General features: G+C 39.9%; 2 protein-coding genes across 2 annotated transcripts in view; one reads left to right on the top strand and one right to left on the bottom strand.

Annotated features, from left to right (window-relative positions):
- itpk1a (inositol-tetrakisphosphate 1-kinase a) overlaps window positions 1-14021 on the bottom strand; it is a gene marked incomplete at both ends in the record, with an annotated part of 37627 nt that extends 23606 nt beyond the window's left edge. The window contains 2 exons of the mRNA XM_080524232.1: window positions 6626-6650; window positions 13927-14021. Coding sequence (XP_080380358.1) covers window positions 6626-6650; window positions 13927-14021 — 120 coding nt within the window. The remainder of the gene's footprint in view (window positions 1-6625; window positions 6651-13926) is intronic.
- Window positions 14022-17838: 3817 nt separating this feature from the next.
- Window positions 17839-18276, top strand: tmem251 (transmembrane protein 251; the record flags this gene model as incomplete). Its single annotated transcript, XM_080544037.1, has 1 exon — window positions 17839-18276. One exon carries the CDS (start codon window positions 17839-17841, stop codon window positions 18274-18276), a length of 438 nt encoding a protein of 145 aa, XP_080400163.1.
- Between the last annotated feature and the right edge of the window lie 6639 nt (window positions 18277-24915).

Raw genomic sequence — 24915 nt, 5'->3', positions numbered from 1 at the left:
CGTGTGCATGTGTGTGGTTATGTAGCACACTTGTAAAAAGTGGTTCCCTCTCCAATCGTTCACATCCGCTTCGTAAAACACAGCCGTGCTGACTTTGGGATTGTTCCCAGGACGTATCTCCTAATTGTGGCTGTGCTCAAAATGGAAGGAAAAAAAATGGAAGGACAGCCATGAACAAACAATCAGCTCAATCCTCTCACTCAAAACTGCCATTTACTTACTTACTGTCATTTTCATTAAGTAACTTTAGTAGCTAGTTTGGGGATTTCCTCTTAAGGTATATTTTGGCACCCAACTAGCATGAATTCATGAATTCAATTTTCATCAAGTATCATTTGCTGTGAGAGCTCATCTGTGAGAAGTTAATCACCCTACCAACATGAGAACATTTAAGTACTTCAGTTCTGCTGAATATACAGTGTCCTGTGTAAGTAATGGGACAGTGAAACATTTGTTCTTCTTTCGGCTCTACACACCAAACATTTGGATTTCAAATCAAATACATATTGGTTTCAGTAATCAAAAATTACAATGTATTTTTTTTTTTACATGTTATGCATAGTCCCCTTATTTTAGGGTACCCAAAGGTAATGGAACATATTTATCAAATGTCAAATTAAGCACTCATGTTAAGTATTTGTTGGAAAATGCTTTGCATGCCATAACTGCGACCCATTGATCCCACCAGACGCTGGGTATCTTCTCTGATGTTGCTCTGCAAGGCCTGTACTGCAGCCATCTTCAGTTGTTGTTTGTTTTGAGGTCTTTTTGCATAAGATCTTATCTCCAGGAAATGAAATGCATGTTCAATGGATTTAAATCTGAAGATTGACTTGGCCAATCAAGAACCTTCCACCTTTTTCGACCCTGAAAAACGACCTAGTTGTGTGGCAGTATGTTTTGGGTCATTGTCTTACTGTAGGCATTTGCACTCAAGCAGACAAAATGTTTCTATACACTAAGAATTAATTCAGCAGTTATTAATAAAGAAAAGTGAGCCAGTTCTAGTGACAGCTATACATGCCCAAACATTAATATGCACCATGTTTCACAGATGAGGTGGAGTGCTGTAAATCTTGGGATGGTCCTTTTTTCTCAAAACATGATCATTCATATTATCTGTCAACAATACCCTTTTCCAGACCTCTGCAGGCTTTCTAGGTACTTTTTAGATAACTGTAATTTGACCATCCTTTTTGAGTGGTTCAAACTAGTGGTTTGTACCTTGCAGAGAAGTGTGTAGTTTGGCTGGTGAAGTATTCTACGGATGGTAGTCTCTGAAACATTTATGCCTACCTCCTGGAGCGTATTCCTGATCTGTTGGACAGTTTATTTTTTATTTTATTTTTTATTAATTATGGTGAGCATTCTTCGGTCATCCTACCAGCCCGTTTGCTATTGCTGAGCTCATCAGTGCTTTTATTTAAATGTTTAATGATGTTCTAAACTGTTGGTTTGCTCTTTTTTTTCCTGATTTCAGCCTAATAATGGCTTCCTTGACTTTCATGTTGACAGACACCAATAGAAAACTCCAAAGGCTAACACAAAGCCTAGAATCAATACTAGACATTGACAGCTTTCTTAAGACTGCCCAAATTATGTGGCACAACACTCCTGACTTACCAGAAACACCGGTCAAGCCAATTCTTCTATTTCTTTTGGTTACCATAAATTACTATGCATAGAAAGTGTTGTCATTTCTGAATGGTGAAACCAATGTGTACACAAATACCAAATAACAGCTGAGAATCTCTACTTTAGAGTAATTGTTTGATTTAAAATCCAAACAAGGGTAGAGACAAAAAAAGATAAAATGCTTCACTGTCCCATTACTTATGCAGGGCACTGTAGTTATGCAATAGATAAATACATATTCCAAGATACAATTATATTTACAGTACAAATAACCCTCTTTGTTTTAGTTATTATTTTAATAATAATGATAATAATAATATTATAATAATGATATAATAATATAATATAATAACAAGCTTTACTTATATTGCACCTTTCATACATAATAATGCAGCTCAAAGTGCTGTATAATACAGTGCAAAAGAACAGATTAAAAAAATAAAACAGCGGAATAACAGTAACCACTACCACCTTTAACAGTTATTGGTTTACTCAGACTGATACTCAGTCAGATTCTACTAGCCATGTCATGTAGTTTTAACCAAACATACAAGCTTATGTGTTCAAACATTCAGGCTTCCAAATGTGTTCAAACATTCAGGATTATACAGGCCCACATAATTAACCTTCCATTATTTAAAATATGACTAGTTTCGGTTTGATTGGAGCAGATATTGCCTACTCACTAAGGCCGATTTAGAGTTCTGCGTCGAATTTACGTGCGTAGCTTACTTGCCGGTGTTATTCACGGACAAACACGGTGCATAATAGCGATTTTTGTGTTGTGCTTGTTGTAAATAAAAGTTATATGATTCATTGAAATGACATTAAACTAAGATAATACGATGGTCAGCATAATTTTCCGAATCTTTATTAATAAGCTATTACAGAAAATGTAGTGACATTTTCCTAGTGAATGTGGTATTTTCAAGATGGCGGTTGTGAAGAAATAATATGGGATGGGACATGGGATGACGATTGTCCATTGACCAATCAACGGTGTGGGACCTGGGACCTGGGACCCTGGGACCCTGCTCGGATGTGGTACCTGGGACCTAGGACTGAAGCGACCCGGACCGACGAATGGAAAAGGGAACCGAAGCGGGCAGACCTAGGTCAGCACCAGGTCGGCACCAGGTCTGCATCGTAGTGGAAAAGCGCCATATAGCCTCTTACGTAGATCTCGCAATTTACACTTCTGCGTAGACCGCGCTGCAATTACACCGTCACATCGCTAGGTGGCAGTGTGTTTTCAGCCCCTGTGCTGTGCCTCTTCCGGTTAGGAACTCAACGGAGCTCAAAGCTCAAAGCGGCATAATAGCGATCTTTTTGTTGTTATGTTTGTTGTATATAAAAGTTCTATGATGCATTGAAATGACATTAAACTAAGATAATACGATGGTTATCATAATTTTTCAAATCTTTATTAATAAGTAATTACAGAAAAGGTGAATGACATTTCTGTCATGACTTCCGCATTTTGGGCGACGAGAGAGTCGGAATCTTGTCTGAATCATGTTCTACCAAGCGGACCAATCACAGAGCTTACGGTTACGTGCGCTCTGACGCGTGGTTAGATTTTTTGAGAGGAGCGCGTCAAGGCTACGCAAGGGCACGTGGAACTACGTACGCTTACGCGTAGCCTAGGCGTCGACTTTACGCAGAAGCCTAAACCGGCGTAGACCGGTGTAACTCGAGACGTAGCCGAATACCTCAGACGTTAACAGTAGGTTACTTGTCCAATCCAGTTCATGACTACTAGCCATGTCATGTACTTTTAATCAAACATAAACGCTTCCAAATATGTTCAAATATTCAGGATGATACAGGCCCACGCAATTAACCTTCTGTTAATAAAATGTATGGCTAGTTTCAGTTTCAATGACGGATTGGAGCAAATATTGCATACTCACACTATCTCTGTAGACGGTGTTACTCGTTGATAGATGTAGCCTGCAGAGCTCACATGCAGATCACCTCAGGCTATTTGTGACAGCGGCTGATGAAAGGGAACAAGTTGGCAACCAATCAAAAATGTTCAGACCTTTATTTTGAAAAACGGAAACACACTCTAGCTAGTCAAGTCAAAATATTGCACGGCAATGGATTCGGTAAGTAATCCCAGCTGCTACCTAGTTAACTATAACACTACTTTACATTGTTAGCAGGCTCACAAAACAAGCTGTGTTAGTTGACTAGTGTAATGTATTTACATTTTTCTAAATAAAAGTCTGAACATTCAATCAGCTGTCGGCTTGTTCCCCCGTTCACCAGCAGCTGTCACATTTTGGTAGAGTGGGTCACCACTGAGGATTTCTTGTTGCTTGTCTTGGCCACCAGAGGGCACAGATTAAAATTACATATAAGGAATAACCGTAAATGATAATACAATATCGATATTATTATTTTTTATTATTTTTTTTTTTTTTTTACGTTTTTGTCTTAAAGAAATATATTTAAGACAAAAACAGACAAAATAGATAAAATGCTAATTAAAAGCTAAATTGAAGATATTTCTTTAAAGCGGTTTTTAACTGCCGCTTAAAGATGTCTACTGAGCTTGCTTCCCTGATTTCTTGAGGTAACATATTCCACAGTTTAGGGGCATAATTAATAAATGCCGCATCACCAACTTTCTTTTGGGTTCTGATGGTAACCTTCAATAAGCCAGCAGCAGAGGACCTGATTGCTGTTAAGGGTGTATAGATTTTCAGCAAGTCAGTAACGACAGCTGGTCCCAGCCCATTTAGTGCTTTAAACACCAGTAGAAGGACTTGAAGTCAATTCTAAATGATAAAGGGAGCCAGTACTGAGAGGTTAAGACTGGAGTGATATGCTCTCTCCTCTTAGTTTTTGTCAGTAGCCTAGCAGAAGAATTGGTTGGAGCCTCTCTATAGACTTATTGGGGAGGCCAGTAAAGAGATCATTACAGTAGTCAAGTCTACTTGAAATAAAAGCATGAATCTGTTTTTCAGCATCCCGCTAAGTTAAGAGTTAACTAATATAAATGTTATATCTTACATGACCAAAAACATGTAAGCATGAGCCAAGAAACAAAATCATTGGTAACCCTTTAAGGTCCCATAATGGAAAAACTCACCTTTTCAGTGCTTGAGTCTATAGCAGGGGTGGGCAATTGGCCACATGAGAAACTGGGACTATTGTGGAGGGCCAGACCAGTAGGCTGAACTTCTTCTGCTCAATATTACTTTTATAGATTTATAAAAAGCAGTACATTATATGGTTTTGATTAGCTGCTAGTGGTAAGAATACATGTTACGATAAGGCTATGAAAATGTGGAGTAGGTCAAATATAGAATTTAAAACATTAAGGGCCAGTTTCACAGACAAGGCTTAAGCCTAGTCCTGGACTAAATCACTGTTTCAATGTAAAATCTCTATTGAAGATGCTTTTTAGTCTAGGATTAGTCTTAAGCCTTGTCTGTGAAACCAGCTCTAAAACCGCCAATCATTATATCACCATTTCATTTTATTTTTTAACATAACATACTTTTCACCTTCACAAAAACAATTCTGAAAATGAAATTAATTAACTTTATCAAAAAAGCAATAAGTGATTTTGATGTTTTTCAGCAAGAGGACTCAACACAGGGAAGTAAATGCAGTTATAGTTTTGACCTTTTGCAACATCAGTTTGTGCCTATTATGTATTAACATTACGAGTCACAGAGCTAAGCATCTAATTTTCTGAAAACGAATACCGACATCTTTGATAAAGATAGGTAATTTAACAACTCTTACAGCTTCTGTCATAATAAAGATCTTTTTCTCTTTCTTTTTTTCTGAGTGGGGCAGTCCCACTCATATTTCTCATTTTTATTGACAGTTACAGTAAAGATTTAGACAGGAACAATGGGTGAGAGAGAGATGAGGGATGACATGCAGGATATGTCCCCGGCCGGAATCGAACCAGGGACCCTGCGGTTACATGGTCAGCGCTTAACCCGCTACGCCACCTAAGCGCCCCATAATTAAGATCTTTAACCCCTGACTCAAGTAGAAAAAGCAATAAGTGCTTATGATATTTTTCAGCAAGAGGACTCATTTAAACACAGGGAAGTAAATGCAGTTATAGTTTTGACCTTTTGCAACATCAGTTTGTGCCTATTATTTATTGCAAAATAATAATACAAAAATAAATAAAATAAAAAACCTTGTTTATTGCGAGCTTTCGGTCATAGACCTTCTTCAGGCATAATGCAGACACTCAGTTTGAGTGTGCGTATGCTGTAACTTTGCACTCTATTGATACTCGTCAGTTCCAGCACCTCAGCAAAGTCTGATCACGGATGAGTGGTGGTATTTTCACTATTTTGCCTATTATTTATTAACATTATTACATACATACAACATTACGAGTCACAGAGCTAAGCATCTGATTTTCTGAAAAACAAATACCGACATCTTTGAAAAAGAGAGGTCATTTAACAACTCTTACAGCTTCCGTCATAATAAAGATCTTTAACTATTGACTCAATGGGATATCTCATAACTCGTCTTGACCGCTCCATCCCTGGATGTGTAAAGCCTCAACCTGTATTTTGCCATTATGATACCCACCGACGTTAATATAAACATAATAAACATCTTCCAAATAAAACTTGCACACAAGCATCCCACGGCATGATCAATAACTCTTGTTTGAGGAAAAGGGGTTGAGGTGGTCATGAATCTGACTTTTGGGCTGGTTACGATGGCCAGAGAAAGAGAATCTACTTGTCGGAGTTGAGTTATGTTGAAAGTCGGCCAAAAGGTGTAACCAACCTTTTCTATGTTATTTTGGAGGGAAGGAACACCGGCTTTCGATCAAAGTCTTTTGATCGACACTTACCTCAAGAGTCTAACAAGATCAAATTAGTTGATTTATCATATCAGAGCTATATCTTGTAATGGAAGAAAAAAATCAGAAAAAAAACCATACAAAAAGTATGAGTGGTGTGAGTGTAGAATGTAAATTAGAGAAACTTACCTGAACCATTTCTATGCCTCGTTTCCTGAGGAAAGAGGGCAAAACTAAATTAAACCAATGACCACATCAAATATCATAGAAACATGTAGGCCTACAAAGTGTAGACTGTCAAATATAAAATACTACAAAGACGATTGAATACACTTTAAGTGATACTGAAGGGGTAAATGAGCAAAACATTCAGTTAAATAGTAAAATAATGCTCATCACAGTTTCAGCATGGCAGTAATCCCTTTAACATCTCATATTATACCTTGCACACACGTGCGTGCACGTGCACTGCACACACATGCACGCACTCTCACAGAGCATGAAGTGAGACGCGTGCTGAAGGCGGTGGACCCCAGGAAAGCCTCAGGGCCGGATGGCGTCCTGGGACGGGTGCTGAGGGACTGCGCCGACCAGCTGGCCGGGGTTTTCACCAACATCTTCAACCAGTCCCTGTCCCAGGCCACCATCCCACCCTGCCTGAAAACCTCAACTATCATCCCAGTCCCGAAGAAAAGCACGGTGAGCTGCCTAAACGACTACCGCCCGGTGGCACTCACACCAATCATCATGAAGTGCTTAGAGAAACTAGTCCGGGCCCACATAGTCACACGCCTCCCGCCCAACCTGGATCCATACCAGTTCGCCTACAGAGCCCACAGGTCCACAGAGGACGCCATCGCGACGACTCTCCACTCCACTCTATGCCACCTGGAGAGGGGAAACAGCTACGCGAGACTGCTCTTTGTGGACTTCAGCTCTGCCTTCAACACCATCCTTCCAGACAGGCTAGTAGTGACCAAACTACTAGACCTGGGACTATCACACTCTATATGTGCATGGATCAAGGACTTCCTGTCTGACCACCCCCAGAGGGTGCGGGTGGGCTCCCACACCTCCACAGCCCTCAGACTCAGCACTGGGTCCCCCCAGGGCTGCGTGCTAAGCCCCATCCTCTACAACCTCTACACCTACGACTTCACCCCCGTCCACCCCAGCAACTCCATCGTAAAGTTTGCAGACGACACCACCGTGGTGGGCTGCATCTCGGGGGGGGACGAGGCGGCGTACAGGGATGAGGTAGAGCAGCTGAGCAAGCTGTGCAAGGTTAACAACCTGCTGCTGAACCAGTCAAAGACCCAGGAAATCATCGTGGACTTCAGGAGGAAAAAATCTGAGGTCCAGCCCCTGCTCGTCGATGGAGGGAGCGTGGAGAGAGTCTCAACCCTCCGATTCCTGGGGGTGCACATACAGGATGACCTGTCCTGGAAGATCAACACAGCAGCCATCATCAAGAAGGCACAACAGCGGCTCTACTTCCTGAGAGTCCTCAGGAAAGACCACATCGGACAGGAGATGCTGGTGACCTTCTACCGCTGCGCAGTGGAGAGCATCCTCACCTACTGCATCTGCATCTGGTTCTCCAGCTGCACAGCCGCAGAGAGGAATGCGCTACAGAGAGTCGTGAGATCGGCCCAGAAGATCACCGGCGCCCCCCTCCTCTCTCTGGAAGAGCTGTACAACACACGCTGCCTCAGGAAGGCCTCCAAGATCTCCAGAGACCCATCCCACCCTGGGTACGAACACTTTGCTCGGCTGCCCTCGAACAGGCGGTTCAGGACCATGTTCGCAAGGACAAACAGACTGAAGCTCAGCTTCTACCCCAGGGCCATTCAGGCCCTGAACACAGCAAAGACCTAGGTTCTAGGCCCTGGACAATCTAGACAAATTGATGGCAGCTACTAGATTGAAATCAAGTGTAATACTGAAACACAACTGTGTACATTTCAAACCTGCAAACTGCGACACTTTAAATGAATGTGCAATAACACTATGTGCAATATGACAACCCTAGGGTACATAAGGTTCAGAGAATAGGAAATGTTAGAATAGGTATAGCATAGCATAGAGTACAGCACAGTGTTTTATTTGTATAGTATAGTATAGTGGATAGTGTACATAGCCTTTATTTATGTAAACCAGCTCTTTTCCCTTCTTTTTTGTTGTTGTTTTTTTTCCTAGCACCAGGGGAGCCCCCCCTCCCAAATTTCGTTGTTTGGTACCTGTACTATATCAATGACAATAAAGACCATTCATTCATTCATTCATTCATTCATGTACTGACACACACGCTCATGTAATGTAAACATTTGAGGAAGGAGTGTGTCATGCCAGATGGAGGTAAGGATAAGGAGGGTGAGTCACAAATAACTTAGTTTTACATCAGCTTTTGTAGTATTTTACTCATTTGTTCTAGGCTAATCGTTAAGGGGAACTAAAGTGAAAAAACTTTTCCGGTTAAACATGGACTATGTAGCATCTGTAGTAGTCATACAGTGGGGTGCAAAAATGTGGGCACCCCTAGTCAAAATGTATTTTACAAATAATATTTAAGTGAAACGAAGCAAACCTAACCTCTAAATGGTACAAAGTTTACCTAATGTAAGATTACATGACACATTTAATCACATTTTAAAACAAGATTATTATTATTATTTTATTTTTTTACTTTTTACAGTTTCAAAATAATTAAACAAGGAAAAATGAGTCTTTCAATTCTTGTTTTGGGAATTTTTCCCCATTCTTCCTGGCAGAACACCTCTAGCTCAGAAATATTCTTCAGCCTTCTTGCATGCACAGCATGTTTGAGATCTCTCCACAAGTTTTCAATAATATTAAAGGCTGCGGACTGTGATGGCCATTCCAAAACCTTCATCCGTCTTTCCTGGAGGAACTTCATAGTTGATTTTGATGTATGCTTCATCATTTTCAAAATTATTTTTAAATATTTTTTATTATATATATATATCATTTTATTTTTTTGTCATTATAGAAATGTGGCATTTTAGGTCATTGTCTTGCTGGAATACCCAACCTCTCTTCAACTTCAATTTCTGGACTGACCTTAGCCTCTAGAATGTCTTGATATTTGGCAGAATCAATTCTTCCTTCAGAATTGATTCCACACAATATTGCCTGTGCCCCCAGATGCTACACAACCCCAAAGCATAATGGATCCACCTCCATGCTCAACAGTTGGCACAGTGTTCTTCTCTAAGAATTCTCTAAACATACCTTCTTTGGTTGTGGCCAAAAAGTTCAATTTTGGTTTAGTCAGTCCAAAGCACATTGTTCCAATAGGCTTCAGGTTTCTCAAGGTTTTGCATACTTTCTCAAGGTTTCTCAAGGTTTTCTTAAGGTTTTCTTTTGCATAGACGCTTAATTTTGAGGTCGTAGGAAAGGCTTCTTTCTGGCAACTCTGCCATGTAGGTCTTTGTTATTTAAGGTACACTGTATTGTTGTCCTGTGAACAACTAGACTGGTGTCTGCTACTCTTTTTGCATCTCTTTTGCAGTAATGGGTTCTTCTATGCATTTCTCACCAGATCTCTGGCCATTCTATCTGAAATTGTTCTTGGTCTTCCAGATCTTGCCTTGACTTCAATTGTTCCATTTATTTTACATTTTCAGATGTGTTTCTGACAGTGGAAATGGGTAGTTTGAGACATTGCAAGACTTTTTTTGTAACCTTCTCCTTGATGGTGGAAGTGAACTATCTTGATTCTGACATCCTTGGACAACTGTTTAGAGGAACCCATGGTTTCTAACACCAGACACAACAGCCACCGCAGTCTGATACTTTAGAAGGCATGGAGTTACTTCAGAATATATAGTTAAATCCTGGAATTATATTCACCTGACTCATTGAAGCCCTAACAAGTAAATCACCTTGGTCTGGGCCTTAGTAATCATCTTCTCAAAAGGTAACAAAGAATATTCTAAAAGGGTTCCCAAACTTTTGCACAGGGCCCTTTTCCTTTTTTATCACTTAAAATTATAAGAAAACCTTGCTTTAAAATGTGCAGAAAGATGTCATGTTTAACTTTGTAGCATTTAGTGTTCAGGTTTGCTTTCAATCACTTGGAGATTAATTGTAACAGACATTTAAACCAGGGGTGCCCACATTTTTGCACATCACTGTACATCAATTCTAGCCCCAAAATGTACATAAACGTGTAAAAAGGAAAACTTTTGACATCAACCCATATTTTCTGTCTACATTTAAGTCAGTCTGTGAACAGACCTTTATCAGCAAATACTTACTACACCCCACCTTTCCTTGACAACTTTGAAGGTTGGGCTCCAAGAAACAAATCTCGTTCTTAGTTGCATATTTTTTAAATGAGGAGAAAAATCAAGGCAAAATCAGACAGTGGAGTCCCTCTTTAACATCTCAATGTCTTACCAGCCTGTAAGTTACTGTAAGTTGTTCATTGGTTTGATCTTTTTTGTCAGACTTAACTTGATCAGACTCCACCATTAACTATGGTGAAACCAAGTTCCAAGTGATTGGCCTATTGGCCCAACAGTCTAAATCTTCTCAAAAAGTATGGACAGGCAAGTCTCTTTGATTATAATTGTTACTCTTAAACGTATTACTTTACAATAATGGCAGACCTGTTAAACAACATTCCATCATATGAATCACCTACCCTGCACACAAACAGGTGGCAGCATTTTTGGGATTCCAAAACACACCAAAGGCTGATGCAACATTTTAAACAAAAGAATGAATGACAATACTGAGTGGGTATCAAACACAGCCTGGTTCCTGGGATCATCTAACATGATGTTCTTCTGAAGAGAAAGTCTTAATTGATCAGTTTTTTTTTTCTTCTGTTTCACACTAACCCTGTATTTTCACACAAGATTAACATAATTCAAACACATTGGTCAATGTGTTAGGAGCATGTTTACATTTAATTACTAATTCATAATAAATACATGATTTACAATCTTCCAAATACAATACACATTATTAATTTATATTATATTTATATATTTAAGTAAGTATGTTTATTTTAAGCATAATTAAGTGATTTTGTCATTTCTGATTGTATGGGGCATCTATCTGTTTTGGGGAATGGACCCCTCCTTATTATCCCACCTCAGACAATAGCCCACTTGCACTTAGTCAGATCCAGTGCTTAAAACTGGTACATTTCATCCATGTGTTTTTCCTCTTACAAAACCAGATCCCAATTGCTATGTTATAGCCATATTGTAAAATATAGTTTGTGACATCGGCCATATTTTGCACAGCACCTTTGTGTGTTGCGCTAACTTATTGACTCTTAACTTAGTCTCGTTAGGAAAATTTGACTTTCTACGACATTTCAATTTACCTGTCATGGGTGACTGTTATATGGGATCTGGGTGGTGAAATGAAACAGCAATTTGTGTCAAAAGAAAACACTTTCACATATGCGGTATGTCAAAGTGTTCAAAAACAAGTTGAAGACCCACCTGTTTTCTGTTGTCTATATGTCATTGCTTGTGTATTTGTGTTGTGTAATTATGTGTGTTAAACTGGAATAGTTGTTTTAATTGTTTTAGATTGTTGCTTACCTACTGTAAAGCACTTTGACGTAAAGCGCTATACAAATTACAAAGTTATTAAAGCACTAGCAGTACCAACATTTTCTGCTATCAGATCACACAGCACACAGGGAATGGGGACACATTATGTGTTTTAGAGGAACTCTGAAACTCTCTCTCTCTCTCTCTCTCTCTCTCTCTCTCTCTCTCTCTCTCTCTCTCTCTCTCTCTCTCTGTCTTTATTATTTCCAAACCAGAAACCAATAAAGTCACATGAGCTGTGGGTGTCCTTGTCATCATAGCACAGGTTTTATGGACACTCAAATTTAGTCATTTCCATTTCAGTTCAGGTGAATTCTGGAGATCAACGTTGATTGAACGTAATTCACTATTGGATTTTACTACTTCCTGAATTGCCTGAAAATGAAAAGTGACTGAACAAAGCATACACGGTCCATACAGTATGTGGCTATTGAGGTTTACTCCGTTGTCATGGTGTTGAGGGTTTATTGGAAAATGGTTTGTCATATAGAAAGTCCCAATGTTGCTAAGAAGAACCTGTGACTGCTCACTTGGCCAACACTGTCGTTGTCACATGTTTATGAACCCTGTGCTATGACAAGGATACAGTTCAAATGTGACTTCATTGGTTTCTAGTTTGGGAATAATACATACCATATATGAGGTGAAATTACTCCAAAATGTGTCTGATATCTGCAGACAGAGTATGGAGCTCTGTTCCCTCTGCTAACTTACGAACATAGTGGAAACAAAATGAGACTCAAAGACAGAGAGAGAGAGAGAGTCACAGAGCTCCTCTAAAACAACTGATGTGTCCCCATTCCCTGTGTACTACGTGATCTGATGTAATTTGATGTCAGAGAATGTTTGCACCACTAGTGCTTTGACATACCGCACAATGCGTTTACACACGTTCACACATCGTTTACACACAAAATGCTGTTCCATGTCACCACCCAGATCCCATATAACAGTCACCCATGACAGGTTAAAGCTACTAGGCTCTCACTTGATTGGTGCTTGACTTCTCAACCGCCCCTGCTGTGGTCAGTCAGCTGCTTGGCAGCAGGTAATGTCAGATGGTAATCTCATCTACCAGATATTTTCATAATTCGCTGCTGGGGCAATTTGTGCCATAACAACCACTAGAACAACAAAAACCCCCAGAACATTTTGGTTAAAATATATTTGTATCCTGGGAAAGATCTCTAGGGTTAAGTACCAAATTCATTCATTTGCATCGGTCACAATCCTGGCATCATTCTGTTCAAAACAAATGCAACAAAGCCCAAATGGCTCTCAGAAAGTTAACCTTTAACACAGTGGCTGTCTGGAGAAGCATTGTCATCAAAACTAGTTGACCAGTAAGACCTGCCAGGTAGCATCCCAGAAGGAGGATAGTCTCTAACTGAACAATGCCATACCCTGAAACACCTTCATGATTTGGGTAAATATCTGGTATCCTCATATACACTTTCAAAGTCTTATTCTGACACAGTATGAATAATTGTGCATGACTTGTGTGCGCGAATCTTTCATCTTTCGTTTCGTATCTTTTAGTATTAATATTAATAATTATTAATAATGAATAATAATATGTGGTTATAATCGTTATTATAATAATAATAATAATTATTATTATTATTGATTATAGTGAACAAGTGTTGATTATCCGAAGGCTAACAAAACAACTGCCTTGTATGCCCGGTCAGAAACATACGAGCTATTGAATTATAGGCTACGATAACATGAGCTATTGAACTATACGCATATCCCACCACCATACTCTTAAGCCTAGGGTCTGTTGTCTCCGCACGTCATTTTGATTATTCTCTTCAGAACAATTTTGGAAGGCCGATCATTCCAACGAATAGCACATGAGACTTTCAATCACACGCTGTGTTGTACTCTTACCTGCACATATCCACGAACACCGTGAAATTTAGCTTCTTGAACTTTTTTTCACTGAGCCAGTAGCCCACTCTCCTGCCCTTCAGAAAGGTCTGCATCTCTATGGGATATTTCGTCCAGAGAATGAAAAATGTAAAACGGGTGTCTTCACATAAAACCTGAAGGAACAAAAAGTGTATTAATGAAAAATGCAATAGCCTAGTCCACCTGTTTTACGAAGCTGCAGCAAACTTCAATTGAGTTAAGGCTAAACTGTCTGTCACATGTAGGTCTGCTGGAATCGAAATGGAAACCTACTCCTGAATTTCAGGTAAGTCTGGTTACCTGGAGCATTTACGGCTAATCAGTTGGTGGACCATTCAGTGTCAAGCAAACCCACTTCCTATGATGATCAATTACATGAATTTAGGCCTACCCATATGAATCAGTCATTTACAGTTCCTCCCTGTCAGATTAATTCCTTTGACGCGATTCTTATGACTCATGGATCATGTTAGGTTTCTATCTCCCGGGGTAAATCGTATAGAGTGTCCTCTGACATACCCTCCCTCCGCCAGCTCGCATTAAGCGCCGTGGTGAGTAAACTCCGGTTCGTGTGTGTGAGAGAGAAAGAGAGAGAGAGAGAGAGAGAGAGAGAGAGAGAGAGAGAGAGAGAGAGAGAGAGAGAGAGAGAGAGAGAGAGAGAGAGAGAGAGAGAGAGAGAGAGAGAGAGAGAGAGAGAGAGAGAGAGAGAGAGAGAGAGAGAGAGAGAGAGAGAGAGACAGAGAGAGACAGAGAGACAGAGAGAGACAGAGAGAGAGACACAGATGCACACTATCCAGGTAGTCTTCAGACCGATACGAGAAATCGTGAGGAACTTTAATGGTGCAGTAGTCTATAATTCACATTTAATGTAAATTGAAATCAGTAGGACTGTACGATTGTGTTAATGTCGTTTACAGATAGTGGCTACTGTATGCACACACTGCGCCATCTAGTGACTTCGTCGTCTCAAAGTTGAGCCTATTTAACAGTAAAATGCAAACAACGGAATACATTTTGTCATAGAAAACAGTGAAGCATTTGAATCTTTGCATGCAGTAACTACCTGAAGTTTGCTACCATTGCTACCTATTGGTAGCAAAGGCCTGTACTGATGTTTGTTTTAGGTCTTTTTGCATAGTCTAATCTTCAACAAATTAAATGTATGTTGACTTGGATTTAAATCCTTCCACGTTTTGGCCCTGAAAACGTTCTAGTTCCTAGGGTTAGAGTTTGGAGGCATTTGCTTACAGCAGACAAAGTGTTTCTGTATGGTTCAGAACTCATTCTACTGCTGCTGTCAACAGTTACTGTACATCATCAATGAAGACAAGTGATCATACAACATACATGCCCAAACCATAACACCCCCTCTTGCCATCATTCTGGTACATGTGCTTTATATATTTTTAATGAAAAAATAAACTGTTGTTTTTTGGTAAGCATAAGGTTTTGGCTGTTTCTGATCATAATTTTTTTCAGTCTCTTAATGGCTTCCTTGCCTTTCATGACACCTCTTTGGTCATTATGTTGACAGACACCAATAGCAGAATCAAAAGGCAAATGCCTAAATTCCAGACTAGACATTGACAGCTCTCTTATGACTGCACACATTATGTGACGAAATTCACCTGACTAACCAGTCATGCCAATTGTCTCAATAACAACTAATCTATCAAGCCAATTGTTCCAATACTTTTGGTGCCATGAAATAGGGGTATGAAGATAAATTAATGACATACGTTTGTAGTGATGTATTGTATGATTTGTATCCCACACATGCCACGGTAGTAATTTGCTCTGTGTTGTGTTGTGTTGTCAAATAAAGATGTCCCAGTCAATGCCTTTGGCAGCAGCCATAATCTCAGGCAATCTGGCAATCAAAGCGCAAATATTAGGACCTCCGCAGACTGGCAGTCACTCAAGCACCATTCGCCATGGGACCTCTCGTGGTAGACTGAGGTAACAATCATTATATGAACAATGAATAGAACAGGATATAAAATAATAATGTACCTGCGATCAAAGCGCAAATATTAGGAACCCCGCAGCCGCAGACTAAGTCACTGACGCTGAGGGGATGCTAAAATTGTCCTCTTATGATAAAATCCACCACCTCCCTGATTTTCTTTTACAACTTGAGTAGAGTATACTACCAAAATAAGACTGAGTAAAGGAACTTGTTTTTCTACTTACATTTTACTACCAGAATAATGTCACAAATGATGTACGTCCCTAAAAGCAGTGTGAATGCGTTTATTCTATGACACTGTCGTAGTTGTCTTTGTGTGTTTTACAGTGTGTCCGTTGCGCACAGGAGGGCTAGGAGGGCTTTTATCTGGGTGTGATCACCTTCTGTAACCAAAAAGAAAAAAATAATTTGAGTGCCATTACTAGGCTACTAACTCTGTTTTGATATAAGGCACCTTTACTCCAAACACAAATTTAATAGAATCATAGTCCCCTCTCCGATGTCATCACATCAGTGTGGAGGACAAAAATAAACGTCTGTACAAATAAAACCCTAACCCTAAAAACACGTAGTGGGAATTTCAGCCACCAGACATCAGGGTGCTGATCTTAATTTCAACACGGAGTGGCGCTGCAAGATCATCACGACGTGGTCCCGGATATCCCAAGTATATCCCATTTGTAGTTTTTCTTCCTTGTCTCCAATGAGGAAGTGTGACACTGCTGGTCATAATGACAACACTGAGGCCGAGGGGATTCTGCTGGTCTGGCATTTGGACATAGTGTGAACATGGATGTACAATGAAACCACAGCAAGCTGCTTCTTGTGAACAATACAGTCTGTTATGTAAAGAAGGGTGAGGTAACCGCTTACTTATCTTACTCTACACATGTTATCTGCCTGTGGTGAGCCAGCTAGCACTTCATGCTAGTTAGCCAGGTAGCCTGGTTGATGTTTGCTAGCGAAACAAGTGTCAAGTAGGATGGCTACTAATGTGTTTTTGTCAAAGCGCAACATTGGCCAGAAAGTACTATGCATGCAATGAAATAATTCAAGCTACTAGGGCAGTTGTGTGTTTACCTTTGACATGTTTTATGTCTCTATTGCCCAAGTTTTAAGCTTCAACAACATGTCTCAGGGCCAGTTTCACAGACAAGGTTTAAGCCTAATCCTGGACTAAAAAGCATCTTCAATGGAGATTTTACATTGAAAGTGTGATTTAGTCCAGGACTAGGCTTAAGCCTTGTCTGTGAAACCGGCCCTCAGAGTCCTAAGAGGAAAACACGGTTTTATCTCTTAATCTTCGTTGAATTGCACAAAACGTTAGCTAGCTAGCCAGCCCACTTATTCGTTAGTTTTGAAAAAACCGAGAGCTTTTCACCCTGCAGTTTCTTAGTCCCGGGCTAAGCTGAGGTTAATATGCAGTTGAGCTCACACTACATGGTTAGTCATGGTCTTGAAGTCATTGCTTCGTAGACATTTACTATGGTAAATGCTAACTGGGATCCTAGGGACAGCCAACGTCACCCCATTAAAGTTGAGATTTACAAGTGTCACTGAGCATGTCAACTTGGTGCATAATGTGCACTCGCATACATACATACATACATACTGCTAGTGCTACTACTCACCCAACTATTGTTGTGTTTCTGCAGTTTAATACTATTGCTACCTTATGTTATTGTTTTATTTATTATTATTATTATTATTACTTCATCGAACTGTTGACATGCTAGCTTGCCCTAAGCATTTCATTGCACCGTTGATGGCTGTATTCTGTGTATATGACAAATAAACTTTGATTTGATTAGGTTACTACTACAACTCTGACCATAGCCAATCCCTTTATATCCCCCAGTCCCATTGGTGTTGCTTTGTGTTAACCTCGTCACTTACCTGTGTTGTAGGGAGGACTATGGAGAATGATGAACTTCCGACAGCGCATGGGATGGATTGGTGTGGGGCTGTACCTACTGGCTAGTGTGGCTGCAGTCTACTACGTCTTCGAGATCAACCATAAATACAACCGCCTCACCCTGGAGCACGTGGAGAGAGTGGCTCAGGAGCAGCCGCCCTCTGCCCAGGCAGGGGATGCCATCTCCTCCCCCCCCTCTTCCTCGCTCACGTGGACTCAGAGTCTTAAGACTCGCCTGCTCCTCTTACCCTTTTGGGTTTGGGCCACCATCTTTCTCATCCCCTACCTTCAGGTGTTCCTCTTCCTCTATTCATGCACCCGTACTGACCCCAAGACGGTGGGCTACTGCATCCTGCCCGTATGCCTGGCAGTCCTCTGCAACCGCCACCAGACCTTTGCTAAGGCGTCCAATCAGATCAGCCGGCTGCAGCTGATCGACACCTGAAGAGGCTGACCCTGCTGATTAACTGCTGATTACATGGGAGCTGCTGTTTGTACATCTGGACACATCTGGCAACCGCCTCCTTTGCACTCTGAAGTCCAGAATTCTTAACACTCCTTAGTGCACTTGTGTTAGTGTGAAGTCCACAGGGCATCACTGGGCAGTTAGTCCACAGGGCATCACTGGGCAGTTTGCTTGAGGGGGAGGAGGGGAATGGGGGTGTTGTTGATGTGTGTGCAGGTCTTGAAAGTACCATGATAGGTCTCTCACACTTTGTGTATTTGTGATTTCTTAAACTGAACAGACTGGACCAAAGGGTGCAGCTCATTCATTGCCCGCCACTAAGAGCGATAATGAATACATTTAGGGTTTGTCCATTAACTTGCAAGGTACCATTAGGTTTTCAGCTGGTGTTATGAGGAAAGTCTTAAAAGAGAAAGCCATATTGGTTAATCATCCAAAAACTATTCCTCCTGACTTGAAAGAAGATGAAGTACTAAAAGGACATTTTTAGGGATTTGATGCCATTTCAAAAACATAGTTGGCCATAAAGAAGTACAACAGTGTTATTTATCATAGGTTTGAATGTATTCTATAGTGGAATTTACTTCTGTATTGGCTCATTTTGATATACAACACATTTTTGTCACTTGCAATATTTGGATACCTTTTCGGGGTTTTGTCAAATGGTTTAAATCCAGTATTTGTATGAGGAAAAATAGCTTGTGCCTTTTAGAACTGCCCTGCCCCTCAAGAAAAGTCTAAGAAAGCTCATACACTGAAATGCTTTTATTCATATTTTGTGCCAATATAACAAAGCATTTTGGGGTTTTCTATGAGTGAAAAATAAGCACTTTGTGGAAAGGTGTGTTTTTGTTAAAATACTATCTGTTCAATCCATGGAAACATGTGGAGCTACGAGGAAGACTTCAACTGCCAATGACTGTCATTTCCCATTGTGAAACATGAAATGAGTTATGGGACTTTCCCGCTTACAAATGGAAAATGATTTTTGGACTTTTCCCTCTCTGATGCGTATGTGTCTGTGATATATTAATGCATATGCCAGTCAGGCTCCTTAGAGGCAAACCTGCAATATGTTTTGAAATGAAGTCTTTGTGTCTTGTCCGGGATGGTGCAGTTCAGCTACATGTTTTTACATTTGTTATTTAATTCAAGATGAAAAAATAGGTACTAAGACAGCTTAAGATTTGATTCAGTATCGCAGTGATGAATGTACATAATGGAGTATTATTTTATCTTCAGCCTGACAGTGCACACAGTACTGTGTTGCATCGAGCGACATAACAAAAAGGGATTATTTATTATGAATTTATCCTTGACTACAGTAAAGTACTGTCTACATGGGTGTTTACATTTTTTTCATGGCAGGGGGTTGTTTTTAGTGACTTACAACGTTTTCATTTATTGTTGGCACCTTCCGTTCACACCCTTTTCAACCTCATTACGTTCCTGCAAACTTGCACCAACTAATAACACCCTAGAGCACAACCTGAGTTGTTTTTTCACCTGTTACCTCTATAAATGACTGACCCAGTCTTAGGTATAGCCTGTGTTGACATTACATCTACATATTCTCTGCATTCAAAAGAACCAGTCTGAGTGAGGCGTAGTGTAGACTGGCCAATTTCAATATGTAGTGGCCAACTTTGAGGCTTGTTGTTAGCAATACAAGACAATGTGTAGATCCATGGTAGTGTGCAGTGCCATTCTCAGGCTGATCCTCTTCTACATTAGTAAGCCTTTTGGCTTGACTTGATTAATCAAGCACTGAGGTGAATCATACCTGGCAGACTGTCCTTCTGACTCGCCCCATGCCGAAAGCCTGGTACACACAAAGATAATCTGGCCGAATTTGGCCCGATTTCCCCCTTTCCGACCAAGGACTGCAAACGCCCGATTATCGGATGGCTCTAAAGATTATCCTGTGGTGTGAGGCGTGTGAAGTCAATTTCTCCCGACAATCTGCTCGGAAAATGGTTGGAGCCGACGATCGTTAATATTAAATGTGTTCAATATTTACAATAAAAAATCCTTGTGTGTGGGCGACTCCGGAGTCCGATTGTGACGTGGAATGGAATGTAGCCAATCAAGAAGTGATCTGACTGACGCGTCTTCTTCTATTGGTTCTTCGGCAATTTATTTGCCCTGTCGCACATGGCTGCCTCGTACAGGTCAGTCAGGGTACTATTACCCTGATCACGCGAGATTTCTGGCTTGGGGACGAGACTCTAGACTGTCGTAGATCAGATCTTTATGTATGTGGTGTGCTGTATTGGGAATCTCAGATAAAAAAATCTGTTAAGATATAGAAAATATTTATGTGTGTACCAGACTTTAGGCCTAGCTTTCCACAGTTCAGAGACACTGGCTTTCATGGTCCCCTATCCATATTTCGAAGAGGGTGTCTTCAAAAGGAGAAGGAATACTGCTTTTACTTTTTGTTTAAGGGCCCTTTTAACCCTTGCCTTGGTCTTTTACTTCTTTAGCAGAATGAATGGATATTTATGTTGGAGCTTTTGATTTTTATTGCCTTTCAAATCTAAATGCACTGTGATCAACAAAGGAGAAAATAAACATGAAAATGTATTTCTGCAGTCCTCTCAGTCATTTCTTAAAGCAGTCAAAATGGACTTCCTGACCTCTCCACTCAAATCAAATGTAATTATAGATGACCATCATGAAATAATTAACACACATGCTCAACAATAAATCATTCAATCAACAAGTGTAATAAGACAATAAGGTGTAAAGCCTATAACTGTACAGATGGTATAAGTGGCAGAACAAGTGGCTCCACAACCACATATTGGACAGAATTATTAAGGCTGGTGGTACATCGACATCTGCCCCCAAAACAGTGTTTCTCTTCACATACCACAGCCTTGTCTCAGGCCATCGGGCCTGTCATGAACTTTTCCACCGCTTGGCGGGAGTCTGCGTAACACGGGCCTTTGTCTTTGCTTTTGTGTCTGCTTCTTCTTCATCACTTTCACCTTCCTCTTCATCTGCAACAAATACAAATTTCACTCACTCTACAGTTCTGCAGTTATGAAGATGGAGTGATGTCAGCATAACTGAATACTGACCGATTGCATCTCAAGATCAACATGATACCATAGTAACAGCATTTGAGTAAAGTAATTAATTAGACCCCATTGCGCAAGAGATGGCTTTAAGCCAGTTATAAATATTTGCAGGCCAACAGTAATTTGAGTGTTGAGAGGATATTACGGTCAAATGTATGGTAACCCTTGTTCTTGATGCAACTTGCTTGACACCATCGAATCAAATGCTTCTGACAAAAAAGACAGTCATTATGCAAGACATTCTGCTTAGAGACAGTAGTCGAGGTAATGCCTCAAACAGACATTCTGCTGCTCAGAGACAGTAGTTGGTAATGCCTCAAACAGACAACTTATCATATACAAATCAATAGTGAAGTGGGTTAATCTCTCTTTTTAACCAATATTAAAATGCAGTAACAATTGACGGCTGTTATCATTAAGCGTCACAATAGGCTGTGTGAACGTTGATTTGTCAGTAGGTTGCCCTCCAACTGGTATCCCATTGTGGGTATTGTGTGGTTTATATAGGCTAAAATAGGAAAAGTCATAACAGATTTCCCACATAGGCCTACTCACATTTTGATCGATAATATATTGGCATAGGTCAATAATGCACTCTCTGAATTCAACTAGAAAAAGATCGGGATGCTCATCATGGCAAATTTGATAGATTTGATAGATTTCATACATGCAACGTTGTGGCCAATTTACCACGTTGAGCTGACTGGTTAATCAATGACACAAGGCTAAATCTGCTATAATTTCATGCAGTGGATGTACTTTGTCGATATAGGTTTAGGTTATAGTATTCACAACAATGTTGTTGAGTTGACCACTTGGCCAGCATGCAAGAATGTCTATTTCATGTCGGCAGGTATGGAACAAATAACCTATAACAAACCCTTAACATTAGCAGGTTTACCTGTTAGAAACCCTTACTGTTAGCTGGTTTATACAACTGTATTGGTTGGCCAGGTTTGCATAGCAAATGCAACCCTCTGTTTGAGAATTGATGACACCTATTTCTTGATCACGACTGATTTACTTAATATGTGTTTCTCTCATGTAAAGTTAACTATGTAAACTTATCTTTACTTTAATTTCTCCCGTTTCTCCCGTTTGTTTGTTTTGTTCTTTATTGATCTCTTTATTTTTTTCTGTCATTTTAACCTTTTTCTTTGATTTATTTTTCATTAACTGTAATCACATTCTATGATCGAGGGAGACGCTCCATAATAAGCCCCTCTGGGTTTCTTGTCTTCCTTGCACTTACTCTATGATTATTATGGTTATTGTGTGTATGAATATATTTTTTTACTGTGTGCTAAAAAAGAAATAGCCTAAGTGTCAATAGTGTGAAAAATTCATTTCAACTGTCAATAGACTATTTGTCAGTTATCACTGGGTGGTGTTCTTTTATTCAATACCAATCTAATATCAAGTCATGTCTCCAAACAGATGTTTGATTGAACAAGGCTTTACCCCACCTGGGGAACATCACATCCTCATGGCTATGAACTGGTAAAGTTTTGCATCACAATCAAAGAATACCATGATATCGAACATATCTTGAGACAAACATGGCAAGCTTGTATAGAAAAGGTGATTTCATTTTAACGGTCGAGTTGAACAGCGTTTATAGGCTGCCGCCTGCCTAATGTTTAATTTGTTACATACTGTAGTGATTCTCTACATTACATAAAAGCTAGCTCGATACGAACGCATATTTGCTAAATTACACCCTACACACACTACCTAGATACATACATTCATACTTGTGATTATTGTCTACAGGCTGCTGTGCACAGTTCGAATCTGGCCAAAAGTGATCTGGCCAGGAGCTCACCATCATCGGCTGGAGAATCCCTCTTGTCACTGCCACCGCAAAGCTTTTCTTGGACAACGAGTTCTGTTAAAAGACCTGAGACATCTGTGTTTAATTTCTTTATCCCCGTTATCATCGAAGGCAGGTTATTTTCCGTTTTAACGACAACCTCCTTAGTCAAACCATCCCGAAGCTTTAGTTCTCCTCGTATCTCACTGTTGCAAGCTGCCATGATGCGTTCATGACCTTTCACCTGCGCCTCGGTCGTTTCCGGGACAGCTCAAATAACCAAGGCTGTGTTCGAAATGGCATACTAGCATACTGCGTACTAGAATACTCAATGAGTATATACTGAAAGTGTTAACATGTCATTTTATGAAGTTTTAATATGTTTTCAGGCGAGAAAGTAACCATATATATTTCCAAAATGTGTCCAGTTTATCAAAACAACCCGTTTATATATCTGATCTGACGTTTTTTCTCACTTCTGTTCGCTAACTACATTAATGTTGCCTATACCTTCACTGTGGGGTTCGACAGAAACATCGTAACATAATATCTAAACAAGTTGTAAAATGATTACTATACTTAGTATATTGTTGTCTTAGCAGTTGGTAAAAGAACAGGATTAAATTAAATATATATGAGCACTAATATATTGTGGGCTTGCTACAGCAATAACAACCAACTTGTTGAAGCTACAATACTGGGACCATTCGTGATTGGGCTACAGGCAGTCAAATACAAAAGGGAACGTGTGTGTAAGACAGGATTTTATGCAATTCAAGTGGCATCTTTGTAATCATGACGACGTAGTCATGTCTAAGAATGCATTTCACCATGTAAATTCCCAATATAGTGAAAATACTACTGCTCATCCGTGATCAGATTTAGCTGGGGTGCTGCAGCTGAAGAGTATAAAATATAGTGCAAAAAAGCACACTCAAATCTGTACAAAAAACAATGTTTATTGCAAGCTTTCGGTCTCCAGGGCCCTATTCCACAAAGCTCGATAAAGTTCTAAGCCTCGATAAAGTTCTAAGCCTCGAAAATGTTAGCTTGCGTTCGGTGCCATCAATGTGGCTCAAATAATTCGCTGCTTGGTTGAGCTCCTTCTTAGTCAGATATAATTAGCCTGGTCCCGACCAGGCTAAAACACAGGCTATAGTCATCCGTGCGTCAAAAAAGGCTCACAGGCGGAAACTAAACCCTGAACGAAAGTTCCTCATGTGTCTTTTAGGAAATATTAGTTCCCACTTCACATGAGATAGATAGATTAGATAGTTTGACTGTGTGATAGATAGATAATTTGATATTTTGAAAGTGTGATCGATCGATAGATAGTTTGATTGTGTGATAGATAACTTGATATTTTGAAAGTGTGATAGATAGATAAAGAAAAGAGTGTAAAAAAAAAAAGAAGTAATTGTCTCAACTTGCATTGCCGTCATGACAGCGGTCTGGCCGGCGTAGTGGTTAAGGCTGCGGACTCGAGTTCCAAAGGTTGCGAGTTCGAGACTTGACTAAGTCATTCATTTTTTTTTTTTTACATTTAACCGAAGATTTCATGCAAAGGTTTCAAACACCATTGTAATCGTGTCAGTTCTTGTAAATTAGCCTGCACCATAATTTTATAGCCTACAATACTTTTTTAGATGAGATTTTAGATTAGATTCAGACAACGAAATGCAGTAAAAAGTGCGTCTGTAGAGGGATTCGAACCACTGA

This window comes from Nansenia antarctica (genome assembly GCF_963989245.1).
Source record: "Nansenia antarctica genome assembly, chromosome: 1".
Taxonomy (NCBI): domain Eukaryota; kingdom Metazoa; phylum Chordata; class Actinopteri; order Argentiniformes; family Microstomatidae; genus Nansenia; species Nansenia antarctica.
The sequence above is the reverse complement of the archived record's forward strand: the minus strand, read 5'-3'. Positions and strand labels throughout refer to the sequence as shown.